This window comes from Papilio polytes, unplaced genomic scaffold (genome assembly GCF_000836215.1).
Source record: "Papilio polytes unplaced genomic scaffold, Ppol_1.0 DF824225.1, whole genome shotgun sequence".
NCBI classification, from domain to species: domain Eukaryota; kingdom Metazoa; phylum Arthropoda; class Insecta; order Lepidoptera; family Papilionidae; genus Papilio; species Papilio polytes.
The window spans coordinates 476,368-490,361 of NW_013524979.1; the positions used below are offsets into that span (position 1 = coordinate 476,368).

The 13,994-nt window shown below is 32.2% G+C and overlaps 2 protein-coding genes across 4 annotated transcripts in view; one reads left to right on the plus strand and one right to left on the minus strand.

Moving 5' to 3' along the window:
* Positions 1–2,684: 2,684 nt before the first annotated feature.
* LOC106110588 (alpha-N-acetylgalactosaminidase-like) lies at positions 2,685–9,720 on the minus strand. Of its 3 annotated transcripts, XM_013292468.1 has the most exons (9): positions 9,370–9,717; positions 8,104–8,278; positions 6,764–6,938; positions 6,565–6,662; positions 5,906–6,067; positions 5,204–5,398; positions 3,709–3,873; positions 3,520–3,592; positions 2,685–2,724 (listed from the first exon to the last, which is right to left on the minus strand). In XM_013292468.1, exons 1-9 carry the CDS (start codon positions 9,534–9,536, stop codon positions 2,693–2,695), a joined length of 1,242 nt encoding a protein of 413 aa, XP_013147922.1. In that variant the 5' UTR covers positions 9,537–9,717; the 3' UTR covers positions 2,685–2,692. The 3 variants fall into 3 exon arrangements, with proteins under 3 accessions (XP_013147922.1, XP_013147924.1, XP_013147923.1); XM_013292470.1 differs by lacking the exon at positions 5,204–5,398 and having other exon boundaries at positions 9,370–9,720; XM_013292469.1 differs by lacking the exon at positions 6,764–6,938 and having other exon boundaries at positions 8,100–8,278; positions 9,370–9,719.
* A 1,022-nt stretch (positions 9,721–10,742) lies between these two features.
* Positions 10,743–13,994, plus strand: part of LOC106110483 — a 53,779-nt gene continuing 50,527 nt past the window's right edge. Inside the window, exons 1-2 of the mRNA XM_013292332.1 lie at positions 10,743–10,983; positions 11,266–11,450. Of these exons, the coding sequence (XP_013147786.1) occupies positions 11,294–11,450 (157 nt within the window). The 5' untranslated portion in view covers positions 10,743–10,983; positions 11,266–11,293. The remainder of the gene's footprint in view (positions 10,984–11,265; positions 11,451–13,994) is intronic.

Genomic DNA, 13,994 nt, shown 5'->3' on the forward strand with positions numbered 1-13,994 from the left:
AATATTATAAATACGAAAGTTTATATGGATGGATGTTTGTTAGTTTGTAGCCTCAACTTCTAAACGGTTTTCGATTAAATTTGGCATATGTAGATGTTAAAGATACTCTGTAAGAACATATAGGCTATTTGCTTTTGTTTTTTTAATACCACAGTCGCAGGCGAAAGCTACTGTATTGTTGTGTTTTAATTTTAATGTTTTAATATTTTTGAATTATGTTTCATACTATTTACCATGGTAAATAAAAGATGTAATTTACTATGCGTTTGCCAAACAGGGTTATTATTTATTTTTTAATTAATCGCTAGTTTTTTTTACATACAAGAAGTAGGTTTAATTATAAGCACTATAAGAGTGTCGTTCAAATTCTCCGGCGAAGTAATTAGCGATATTACGGAGCTATTGAAGGCAGGCACTTCGCAACGTAGATTTAATTATCAAATGGGATCCTCTTTGGCACACGCTACTTACGTACTTATGCTTGGTGAAAATTCAATATTATACGAAAAGTGTCTTCAATATGTTTAGAAGATAAGTAAATCTATACTGATATTATAAAGAGGAAAGGTTTGTATTTTTGTATAAATTGGAAGAACTTGAAAACTACTGATTTTGAAAATTATTACAGTATTAAAAAGCTACGTGTCAGTATTATAGGGTGTTTATATTATTTTTTAATTTCACTCGGACGGAGTCGCGAGCAGTAACTAGTAAGCAATATATTCCTACATAATCAATGGTATTACAATATATTTAAATCAGCTTATTACGGTTTGTGGAATTTAATGTGTCTAAATAAAATTTTACAAAATTAGACTTATCGTGTTTTCTTCAGACACTACAGAAAAAAATTCAATTTACGACCTTGTCTTCTAACTCCTAGTGTTCATAATAGTTTTAATTGAATTTGACAAATATAATTAACTTAGCTGTTAAGAACTGAGACATTGTCTGAAGAAAATCTCAGCATTTCTCTAGACAATGTAAAGGGCAATGCACCTACACTAGTTCAAAGAAATGAGAACTTGAAAGAAAACAACGTTACCTTTTACTTCTATACAAATATTAAAGAGGAAAGATTTATATTTTTGGATTTTTGTATGTATTGAAATAATTGAAAAGCTACGTTATCGCTGAATAACATAGGGTATATTTTTAAATTTCATGTGGACGAAGAAGCGAGTAACAGATAAAATAAATTAACTTAAGTTTTTACTACAATCTCTCCTATTTTGATGAAGACAAAGACTTATCACTTAAAGTTTATAGATAACTTATATTTTTAAAAACTGAGAATCGAACTTTAGACTTCGCAGACGTGGCTCTAACCATTACGTATAAAAAACATATGTGATTTTTTTTTACAAAATATGTCGTCTAGCGCAGACCTTTGAGTACCGCTACCTATTCAAAGCCTTGCTAACGTAATTACGTGCGCTAAAGCTATCCATACAAGTACAGTCTCGTGTTCATTTAATTATACCACACTTTCAGATTTTCAACGCTCAATAACTGCGTCTAATGTGAGAGAATAAGTATGAAAAAGTGCAGTGACTAGCCAGCTTTATTTTATTTGATTTAGATAGTGTAAATGTATTAACACATTAGTTGTTGCTCGCGACTTCGCCCGCGTAAAATTAAAAAATAATAAAAAATATAGCCTATGTTACTTACAGATAAATTACCTTTGTAATGGTAATAGAACATTTGAAATCGGCCCAGTAGTTTTAACGTGAATCTCTTTATAATATTAGTATAGATACAGTTGTCTTTTTTATGTCAAAGAGGTAGAAAGGGATGACAATGTATCAATGCAATTGAGACCGACAGTTTAATCTCTTAACACTATCAGAGCCATCGCCTTGCTTTGTACGAAATCGCAGTGGCATGGAAAGGGTTAAAATAATGTCAGCATTATGGTATTTCAAAAACTTATTGTCCTTCTCTCACTGCTTGAAAAAAATGAGATAGTATGTTATATAGAGGTATTTTTGCAATGGAAACTGAAGTACAATTACAAACAATAAAATTGCAAACCATTTGTGTAGCCATATTGTTTTCTTTGTTATACAGAGTGTAAAATGAAAGGTAATAAAAATTGTACCAGCAAAGCCTTTCACTGGCAACACTCCAAAACAAGAGCATCCATCTGATATGTTACAATAGATGTTTTTATTAAAAAAAAGGACTCCTACGTGTATAACAATAACATAAAAATTCCATTTTTCAGAATAGCTATTTAAGTCTACAATAATGACATAAACAATCATACTTCATACTAATATTATAAATGCGAATGTTTAGATGGATGGATGTTTGTTAGAGTTCGTAGCCTAAACGGCTGAACGGATCTCGACGAAATTTGGTATAGATGTAGAGCATAGTCTGGAAGAACTCTTTGGTTACTAACTTTTTTCTAAATTCCACACGGACGGAATCGAGGGCGTAAGCTAGTAATGACATAAAAATTATTCTTATATCAAGGCAATATTATGAGAAAATTCATTAAAAAGTCATTAATAGAAAATTACAGTTGTGTTTTAACAGTATTGCCATTTTCCTTATAATTTTTTTTATATAAAAATTGCAAATTAACCTAAATGCTTAATAAATAAAACAATATTTCTCATAGGAAATTTATTTTAATAAATATTGAGATTCAATTACAAGTGAATTAAATTTTTGTTGATTTTTATAATGCGTACAGAGTATACAAAATAACATCTGAAAAAAAAAACCTAAATTATTGATTTGCAAACAGTGTACATAAATTATTTTCTTTTGAATTACGCAAATCTATCTAAATCTTTAATTTCTTGCGGTTCTTTCATAAAGTGGGATTTTTTTCAATTAGTAACTCATTAATTGTTCTTTTAATTCAACATTTTTTTTATAATAAAAGATGGCAAACGAGCAAGCGGCCACCTGAATCCACCGAAATAGAAAACGACCGCTGCCCATAAACATCCGCAACTGCAAATGCGTTGCCTACCCTTAATTGACAGGGGAGGAGACGCACATAAAGAGGACATTTCCCCTTCCTATGCGTCTCCACCGTCAAATCCACTTTTCCTTACAAACCTTTTCTCTTAAAAAAGGGTAGAAAGGGAAAGGGACTAAAATTAGGCCTCCGGCACCAAACATACAGTTTTATATCTAAAACTAGCTGTCCCCATGCGACTTTATCCGCAGGCAATTATAAAAACTTTATTTTATCGTTTATATTTGTCAATTTATCAATTGCAAATGTCAAAATGACATGACATGATGACAGCCTTGCTTCTTAGATGTTGGCAGCAACTATAGTCTCATTCCCACATTAGGATTTTTATACAAAATATTTACCCCCCTAAGTTTAATAGCGTGAAAATATATATCTCAAAGCGTGAAGTAAGTGTAGGGATTTTTATTAAAAAAAAGAATTATTTAAAAATATGCTGTAACTGCTGACATCTTAGGCAACAAAGAAGTGTGTGTTTATGCTTTATTATAATAGTACAGATTAATAAAATCAGTTACCTTCAAAAGGCACAGTTACTATAATACTGTCCTCTAAAGTTATGTTCCTTAGATAATTTCCTGTAAATACGTCCTGAAAATACATTCAGAATAAACATAAAAAGTAGACAAAAATACCAAAGACTTAAATGTAATAATATTTCAAATTCCTAAAAAAAAAGCTACAAATTTAATTAAATAAAAGCTTACCATAACAGTATAACCATCTTTAGATTGTAAACCGTAACTACCAGGAGTGAAAGAGACGGTGAAATTCCTCCTGTATAAATTGACAAGTGCGAAAGAGAAGGAATGATATTTGTCACCTTTCATAGGCAGGTGTTTCTTTACCCAGAGCGTTATAAAATATGTAAGCTAAAAGAATTGTAAAAAAATAATAATTATTATTAGATAATATTATTTTATAGGTTAAGATTTAGGGTAATTACTAATTATAGGGATAAATTTCTAAATCGTTTAGCGTTAATCTATACTATTATTATAAAGGGGAAAGATTTGTATTTTTGTATGTAATGAAATAACTCAAAAACTACTGGGCCAATTTAAAAAAATCTTACACCGTTAGAAAGGTAATTTATCTGCGAGTAACATAGGCTACACTTTTTTATTATTTTTTTAAGTTCATGCGGGCGAAGTCGCGAGAAACAGCTAGTCTAATATTATAAAGAGAATATTTTTATATGTATTGAAATAACTCAAAAACTTGGCCGATTTCAAAAATTCTTTCACCGTTAAAAGGCTTCGTTATCATTGACATAGGCTACATAGAGTACTCAATTGTCATTTTCATTCGTCAAAATTTTAATAAAAGTGGTGTTTAAGATAGTTTTTAAGTTTTTATAATTACAGACGCTATTGCGTTTTTAAATGTCGTTTCAAATTTAGTAAGGTCAATTTCCTTTGCATGCATAGTGCATAGTGCATGTAGACAGGGCAAAGTGTATTCCATCACATTAACTCGCTGACGACCGCCGACATCAAAGCGGGCTATTTCAGTCTAATGCCATTCTATTTTATCTAGATAACGCAAGTCTATGGTAGAGTGAAATAATGTAACTAAAAGTAATAGAAAACTAAAACTTAATTTAAAATTGATCGCGACTACTTCCGCGTGAAATTAAACAATAATAAATATATAGCCAATTTTACTCGCTGATAAATTAGCTTTTTAATAGTGCAAGAGTGTTTGCAATCGGTTCAGTAGTTTTTGAGTTATTTCAATACATACAAAAATCTAAAAATACAAATCATTCATCTTTGCATTATTAATATAGACGAGCTGACGCCCGCAAACTTCGTTATCACAGAACATCTAACTTATACCAGCTACCTTCCAGTCAAAGTCCCGTCTAAATCGGTCCACCCGTTCCAGGGATAGCGCACCGGTCGCCATTTTGACAGCACAGAATTTAAAAAAGTAGCCTATAATATGCCTATCCATTTCAGCTACCAGTAAAAGTCCGGTCGAAATCGGCCCAGTCGTTTCTCAGATTACCCGGAATAAACGCAGACAGACAGACAGACAAACATTTTTGTAAATACATCATGTTCCCGTAATCTGGAATTTTTCGTATTACAAACACTCCAATTTTATTACATGTATAGGCTAAGATATTGAATGTCTTTGGTGAAAGTCTGGTAATGTTCTGGTGAGGGTAGAAGTTTTTTTTAAACTTTCAGTTACCTCGTAAGGCTGTGCCATAATACCCAAAGGGTCTTGTGCGATAGCTATAAGGTCCAAATTCTGCAGCAAAGACCTCTCGTATTCAGTTATCTTGGTCATATCGCAGCTGAGCAGTAATGGGGCAGACAGCATTGCGAATACTGATAACTGTATTCTACTTTGACTCTCTGTTAGTGATTCCGTACCGATTATTAACTAGACAAACAAACAATTTTTTATGTATTACCAGATTTGGTTGATGATGTTTTTTGCGCGTATTTATGTATGATTTTGTGTACTGGCTGACGCCCGCGACGTCATCCATGAATTAAAATTTTACTTTATTAGAAACTATGTGTTCTTCCAGATTTTGTTCCACATATATTTAGAAAACAAAATCTGTTGAGCTCAAGAGATGCTTAGAAACAATTATCCGTCCATTTTAATTGGTAATAATAAAATTAGTAACGTTACAAATTTATATATGTTTCTTAATAAAACATATGTAACTGATTTTGAATACATGTTACTTCTTACTAATATTATTAATGCGAAAGTTTAGATGGATATTTGTTAGAGTTTGTAGCCTAAACTGCTGAACGGATCATGATGAAATTGGGCATAGATATAGAGTATAGTCTAGAAGATATAGACAACTTCCTTTTTTAATTCCACGCGTATAGAGTCTGGAAAAGCTTGAATAATAATTGATTTTACTCTTACCATATCAGGGTCATTCCATCCTCCAGGTCCGTGGTGTTGATATAATGTAGAATACGCCATCTTGTAATGGTTTACAATATCTCTAACTGACGGCCAAGATGTGTACACGTCGTGATAGTTTCGCCACAGATTGCAGTGAGCTGACACCTTTGAATAATCAGGCTGAAAGAGATAACAATAAAAAATCCGACTATATAGTTGCGGATGTTAATTTCCTACCCATTAATGTTGAATGTTATTTGACTTTTAATGAAATTGGACCGAAAACTTGATACAATTTCCGCTGTATAAGTAACGAGTTCCTCCCATCTTCGTCCACGCGAAAATTTGTAATAAATATAGCCTATGGTAGTCACTAATAACGTAGCTATTTATTAGTAAAAGAATTTTTTAAACGACCCAGTAGTTTTTTAGTTTTTCATTACATACAAAAATACAAATCTTTTTCGTTATAATTTTAGTATAGACAACTTCCTCCGCATTAAACTAAAAATAATTAAAAACACAGCATATGTTACACACAAATAAATTACCTTTCTAACGGTGAAAGAATTTAAAAAAAACGGCCCAGTAGTTATTGAGTTATTTCAATTAATACAAAAAATCAAAAAATACAAATTTTACCTCTTTATAATCTTAGTATAGAAAAAAGTACTTACAGTTTTATTATGTTTGAATTCTATATAATAAGGCCAACTGCATGAGTATACAATAGGTCGTTCAGTCTTGTTAAGGTAATGTCCAAATTTTATATATGCTGAAATAATAAGCATACTAATCATAATTTATAAACATTCTGTTTGTACTGCATGTTATAAGCCATTTAAGCATATAAACCTAATGAAACTAATGTATTACCAGTATTTAAAAAGCTTTCCTCTACAAAGCACCCATCAACTTTGATGTAATCAACCCCCCATTCCGCAAACGTCATAGCATCGATACCGAAATATCCTCTCGAACCGGGATAATGCATGCATGTTATATTTGCTACATTCGTGTACATTCCGAATTTAAGACCTTTAGAGTGAATCTAAAAAAAGCAATAAAGTATAAATTTCATTCACTTTAAAAATTAGTAGCGACCTATCTTAGCTTCGCAGTGGCAAAGAATATATGTTTCATATCTTTTCTGTCATAATTATTTATTGGAAAGGTACACCAATTGCATATTCAGTTCACAAGCAAATTAATATAGACAATGAAAAACAAAAAAAAGTAGAACATGCAGATGACAGAAGTACACAGTGCTCACAATAAAGATTTTTTTCTTCTTTTTTAATAACAAATGTTGAATCAAATAAGTATCATGTTAACTATAAATTAGGGTACACATATTAAACAAAAACAATAAAAAAAAGCATTACTGGTGGTAATTTAAGCCGATATCTAAAACCTTCCCGTTGATATAAAATATAGTCTACTAGCTTTTGCTCGCGATTGCGTCCGCATGAAATTAAAAAAAAAAAAACAAAAGCGTGTATGTGTTCTTAGAGACTATCCTCTACAAGACCAAGATTCATTGAAATCTGTTTAGCCATTTAGGCTACAAACTCTAACAAACCTCCATCCATCTAAACATTCGCATTTATAATATTAGTATGATGTTATTTGATATAGGTAACTAGCTACTTGCTTTCTATGTGTAAAAATACTTGAAATATGTTCAGTAATTTCAGAGTCTATTCAATCCGAATGTACATTTTTTTTCTGTTTATATAAAATGTCAGGAATATAAAATTAAATATGAAGAAAAGATAATTTTGGTGAGAATTAAGTAAATAAAAATTCCATTAACAGATCCCTCCAAAAGTTTGGGACATAAAACAAATTCTACAGTTTTGTCTTCAAATACCAATATGGTATCTTTAAACCAATTATCTAGCATATGGATAAGATAGAAAAGACATACTAGCTTTCACACATAATACTGTCCGAGTGGAATTAAAAAAAAACTTAGTAAGTAGTCTATGCATTCAGACTATGGTCTACTGTTTTTCATGAAGATCCATTCAGCGATTTAGGCTACAAGGTAACAAACATCGATCTAATTTCGCATTTTTTTTTACATAACTAAACCAGCGCTTGACCACGACTCCACCTAAGCTAAGTAAAGACGCGGCCTAAGGATAGAGGGCTAAAATATTTACAATATTCATAAGATTAGTTCGCTAAAATAAATAAATTGACTTACTAACATAATCAGAAATAAATTTCATTCCGTGCGGAAACCTGTTTCTATCTGGCACCAGTCTACCATCACTATCTCGTTCGCGTTCGGACCAGCAGTCGTCTATTACAATATACTCATATCCCGCTTCTTGATAACCATCATTGTAGAATGTATCCACTACAGATAGAATCAATTCTTCACTGAAAATATAATAAAAATACCAATTTTATAACATTATTATTATCTACTAGCTTTACTTAGCTTTCGCCCAAGACTCCGTCTGCGTGGAATTGAAAAACACAAAACTGAGTACCCTATGCGCTCTACCAGACTATCCTCTATGTCTATGCCAAATTTCATTGAAATCTGTATAGCACTTTTGGCTACAAACTCTAAAAAACATCCATCCATCTAAACGTTTGCATTTATAATATAAGTATAATTAGCTGTTATGCTCAACTTTGTTAGTGTGAAATTAAAAAATAATCTATACTAATATTTTAAAGAGTAATTATTTTAAATATTTTAAATTTGTATTTTTTATACATTCAAATAACTAAAAAACTACTGGGACGATTTTAAAAATTCTTTCACCATTAGTAAGGCAAGTTATCTGTAACATAGGCTATATGTGTTCATTACTCTTTAATTATCAATTATATGTCACAATCAACAGCTAGTAAAATATATAGCCTATGTTACTCACTGATGTCACTTTCTAACAGTGAAAGAATTTTTTATATTGGCACTGTAGTTTTAGAGTTATTTCAATACATATGAAAAACCAGTAATACAAATCTCTCCCTTTTATTATATTAGTTATCTATTCTTAGTGTAGTGGTAAAAGAGTAAAAGGATTATATTTGTAAAATAAATAATAATTCAAGGAAAGTTGAAAGAATATCATTAGCAATCTGCATTTGTTACTACAGAGGATGATCACAATCTACCATTTCATACAACTCCATCAGCTGTCATATCTGAATTCACTCCTCTTTCACACAATCCATCTATACTTTCCTCAGTATTGCAGCTTCCTTCTTGTAGGCAGTCATAAATTAAAAATAAGATTGTATATCGTTGTGAAACTAGTGTTTTTAGCTCTGGGCTATAAAAATATATGTAAAAGCAAGAAAAACAACATTTACTGTCAGAAATAAACTAGTAGATGCAATGTAAATGTGTAAAAAAGTATTTAACTATCCCTACTGGTTGTCAACCGGCCACGGTTTAGATGCTTATTGGTATATTTTCTTGTAAACAGCAATTTATTTCTAAGTTGTTTACTTACTCAAGACATTTGTGTGGTTGGTCCAAACAATTGTCGCCACACATATAGTAGCCCCACGACATCCACCCCATTGGGGGTGTTCTTGCCAATCCATTATCTAAAAGCTTTACTCTTTCGAGTAAACAAACGAAAAATGCCAAGGTAAACAGAACTTTAAAACTGTTCATATTAGAATAAACACGATCACTCAAATTCACTATTTAGATTTGAATAAAATAAATGGAATAGTTGATAGACTTTTAGAAAAACACACGACAAAATCCAATAAAGCCTTATTAATTAACTATAGAAAGAAAACAGTGATAAAGTTTTAATGTTTACATTTTGCTCAGTTGTCGGTTGAAATGTCAGTGTCAAATGTCATTTCTCAGTGTCATGTTTATCTGTCACTTTAATAAAATTGAAACGTTGAAATTATTTTATGTCCTTAAGTTATTAAATAAAAAAGATTTTAAAGGTAAGTAACATCATCGTTTCTCCAATGTTACTCCAATGTATGTTCCTGTGGTAAAAAATCTTGTTTTCAAAACGCTCGTACAACCTAATTTTATACTTGAACTTGAATAAAAATTTGAATAAAAATAAAAATGTTTTATTTGTGAAAAATCTCGCCTGAATTCTTTCGAATTTCGCTTAAAACGTTAGATCTGTGTCACATCAAATGCAAGACGTCACGTATTCTGTACTTTCGGCATTTTCCAAGTAAATAAAAGTTATCAGGGTTGGCAAAGAACTGTATGTGTCTTTTGTACTAAAAATCCAATTTATTGGGGTAATACATTTTAAATTCGTGTCAAAAATTTTCCAAGCGACATAATGTTTTCTATCTGGCAGCATAAGATGATTGTTGGACTTTTTTTTAAAATTCACCTTATAGTTTATTTCAACAATTATTAATTAAAATGTAAGAGATAAAGATTATGATTACTCGTCAAAAATAAAGCCTTTTGGAGTTTCTAATTTAAGGAGAGATAAGATAAATGTCTATCACGTGCCAACCCTAGCGTAAATCGATCCTGACGATTTAAGCAAAGGGTCGGCAAAACGGCGTCATGGCCTTCGTAGTTACAAAGAAAATCGGACGGAATAAGACTAGGGTTATATGAATGTCTTAGCTACCTAAGGTTCTCTTCTGAATTAAATCAGTCCTCTTTTATTGTAACTCTGTAACTGATTGCTTGTTCGGGATTTATAACTTTATCCAACGAACAAATGGACCTATGAACCTATCAAGTTGGATAAATTTTTAAAAAATTGAATTCCTAAACTTATTTCTTAGGGAAAAAGGGCGATTGGAATAGCAACACTTTTAATGCTATAAACATAGATGCACGCGTGACAGTTTAAGCTTTAAGGAGGCCCCAAAGGAAAATAATCTACCCCCCAAAAAATTGAGACAAATAGTCGGTAGACATTTAATTTCAAGTATGACAGTGCGAACAACTTCATTATAATAAAATAAATATCTGAAAGCAGAATTTACAAATTCTTTTACAGAATCGAATAGCTTAGATAGAATGTGTGTTGGATTGGAGCCACGCGACTACGGATTACTTACAATTGAGTTGTACAACAACGCTTTTGAATAACATATTCAATTCTGTTTGGATTTGTGTAAGCGAATTTTTATTGATTTCTATGCAATGTCTTATGTACGAGAAACGCAATACGTAATGTTGGGATCATACTTAAAAGGTTATAATATAAACAGAAACTTCGAAAATTATTATGCGACTGTTTCTCTGGATAATACCATCGCGATTAAAACCTTATAGTAGCGTCCTTTTGAAAGGTTATGATAATAAACCTTTGATGCTACAGACTCGGTTGACGCGTCAACTTTTAGACGAAAAAATCATGTCACATGTTAATAATGGTTTCCTTTTCTTATTTCAGAGTGTGACCAGCTCGAGCATGGGCGGAGATGGCATGGCGTAGTGTTGCGATGGCCGCACCGCTCGACGCGTCGCTCGCCGCGCCGCTCGCCGCACCGCTCGCCGCGCTGTTCGCTGTGCTGTTGGCCTCGGTTGCTTGCCGCGAGCCGACACTCGAGCCGGTGCGTTTCGAAGCAGCTTTCCAAGGTAAGAAAAATAACTTCCTTATAGGTATATTAGCTGTTCCCATGCGGCTTTACCCTTAAATTATAAAAACTTTATTTTGTTGTTTTCATTTGTTATTTTTTTTAAACTCTCAGTTCCAAATGTCAATTATTGTTACCATAATAACCTTGATTCCTTAATGTTGGTAGCTTGTAGTTTATGTTCCCTTTCCCACGTGGAGCTTTTTTCCAATTTATTTACCCCATAAGTTTAATAGCGTAAAAATATATAGCCTAAAGCGCGTAAGTATAGGGCTTTTTATTAAAGAAAGACTTATTCAAAAATATGCTGTGATTGCTGACACCCTATGGCTCATAGTGTGTGTTGTTTACGGTTTATTATATTTACAAGTATAGATTACAAAAATCCAGCAATATAACCAGATGTGAATACTATCAAAATTGAATAGTAACTTAGGTACTATCGCTTATTGAATCTATTTACTGAATCCGTAAATATCGATGCCTCTCGAAGGCGATGAAATACGGACATCTCAGAATCATTCCGACGATAACAATAGTCCACTTCGATTTGTCGTAAACGTTCAGAGTCCCCGCCTACCGTATCTTACGAGGGATTCTACGTATAAAGTCGTAACTCCATTTTCGGCAAATTTATTTTTCATGTTTGTCAAATATTTTGGATATTATTATTCCTGAAAAATAAAATGTGTTATCTTGTTTAAATCAAGTATATTTAATAGTTCTGCAATATTTTAGACCTAACTTAGGGGGCTTACGTACACTTGAAGAGCACTCGAGAAAAATTCCAGTTTATACCTTACAACATTTTGCGTGGGAGCCGTTTTATTAGCAATATGAAAAAACTTTATTTCCTTTGCGAAGCGAAATTGCTCGTTATTCGTCGTAGTGATTCGATTATGTAGCTTTCATTACGGCCGCGCTATAATATTGTGTTGACGAAATATTGATAGCTGTTTTATTTGATTATATGGACAAGGTTTTATAGTCCCGATAGACATCTTTTAAGCCAATATTGTATGGATATCTATGACTAGCTGTTTCCGTGCGGCTTCATCCGCATGAAATTATGAAAATTTTATTTTGTTGTTTACATTTGTCAAATTATCAATAGCAAATGTCAACATGACAAACCTTAGCAATCCTTCTTTCTTGATGTTGGCAGCAACTTATGGTTTCTTTTCCACATTAGGGTTTTTATCCAAAATATTTACTAGTCTAAAGCATGCCCCAGTTTTAAAGCTTTTTATCAAAAAAGGGATTATTCAAAATTATTCTTTAATTGCTGACATCTTAGGTAACAAAGAAGTGTGTGTTTACGCTTCATTATAATAGTATAGATAGATAATACATTTTGCCTCTATGCCGCTTTGGTTTAAGCACTGGACTTGTAATATAAGAGTCCTGGGTTCGATCTTCGAAAAGTATTGTCGTTTTCAAATATCTTGGTAGCTCGGGACATCATACGTTCATGTGCAGAATAATGCTAATGGTGGACACGACACTTGAGCCGACCACATATTTGAAGAGACAATGCGGTTTTCGGTTTATGAATTTCTCAAGGCTAGTTACCCACTTAAGCTAGGCTATGAGCTTGAATACACCTATTACATTTTAAGTTATTTAAAAATTTACCATTATTTTTAAGTGGTAATCTCGAATTTAATATCGTCGTTCACGTCTTCGATATTAAAAATATCTCTGAGAGGTTAACATAAAACTTTTATTACGTTCTTAAAAAAATCTTAATTGTTTCTTTTTTTTATTGCCAACGTTTAAATACAAAATAAAACATCTCATAGCTATATATAAAAAGGAAATTAATAAAACCGTTAGTCTTATGAATATACTAGCTGTTGCCCGCGACTCCGTCTGCGTGGAATTATAAAAATACAAAAGTGAGTAGCCTTTGTGTTCTTCCAGACTATCCTCTACATCTATACCAAATTTCATCGAAATCCGTTCAGCCGTTTTGGCTACAAACTCTAACAAACATCCATCCATCCATTCATCTAAACTTTTGCATTTATAATATTAGTATGATGGCATGTACAGTTATCTGTACAGTCCATATATTCAGCTAAAACAGAACGTGTGTAGCAGACTTAATACACTTACCTTAGTATTACATCAAGTTACAATCGAAGGCTACTTAGCGCCAAAGTAAGTTTCATACTTGCAAACATAAGTTTACATGAAATATGTACGGTTTATGAACCGTGAACGACGCAGCTGGCTTCATACGAACTTACTTAAACTTAGTTAGCAAATTGGCCATTACTCATAACTTATTGCTAAGTATAGCAGAGAAATTACTTAACTGGTTAAGAACTATTAATGTCTGGATGAAGGCATGCATAAGAGACCACGTAGACTACAGACTTTTTATCGGAAGATAGTTCAATCGGTTAATCAGTATGAATATGTACGGATGTGCACATTGTGCCGATTTTAGCATGAGACCCGACTTGTCAAACCATCAGTAAAAAGTCCGTGGTCTGCGGGTGCTCTAAAAGTAATTATCTAGTTTTCTAGATGTAAAAGT

What these genes read in the sequence shown, in the direction of transcription:
- LOC106110588 (XM_013292468.1), bottom strand. Translation starts at nt 9,536, where the DNA reads ATGAACAGTTTTAAAGTTCTGTTTACCTTGGCATTTTTCGTTTGTTTA. An exon ending in GATGGAATGACCCTGATATG is followed by an intron (nt 5,399 to 5,905) that starts GTAAGAGTAAAA and finishes TTGTTTGTCTAG; the next exon opens with TTAATAATCGGTACGGAATC. An exon ending in AAGATGGTTATACTGTTATG is followed by an intron (nt 3,593 to 3,708) that starts GTAAGCTTTTAT and finishes ATGTATTTTCAG; the next exon opens with GACGTATTTACAGGAAATTA.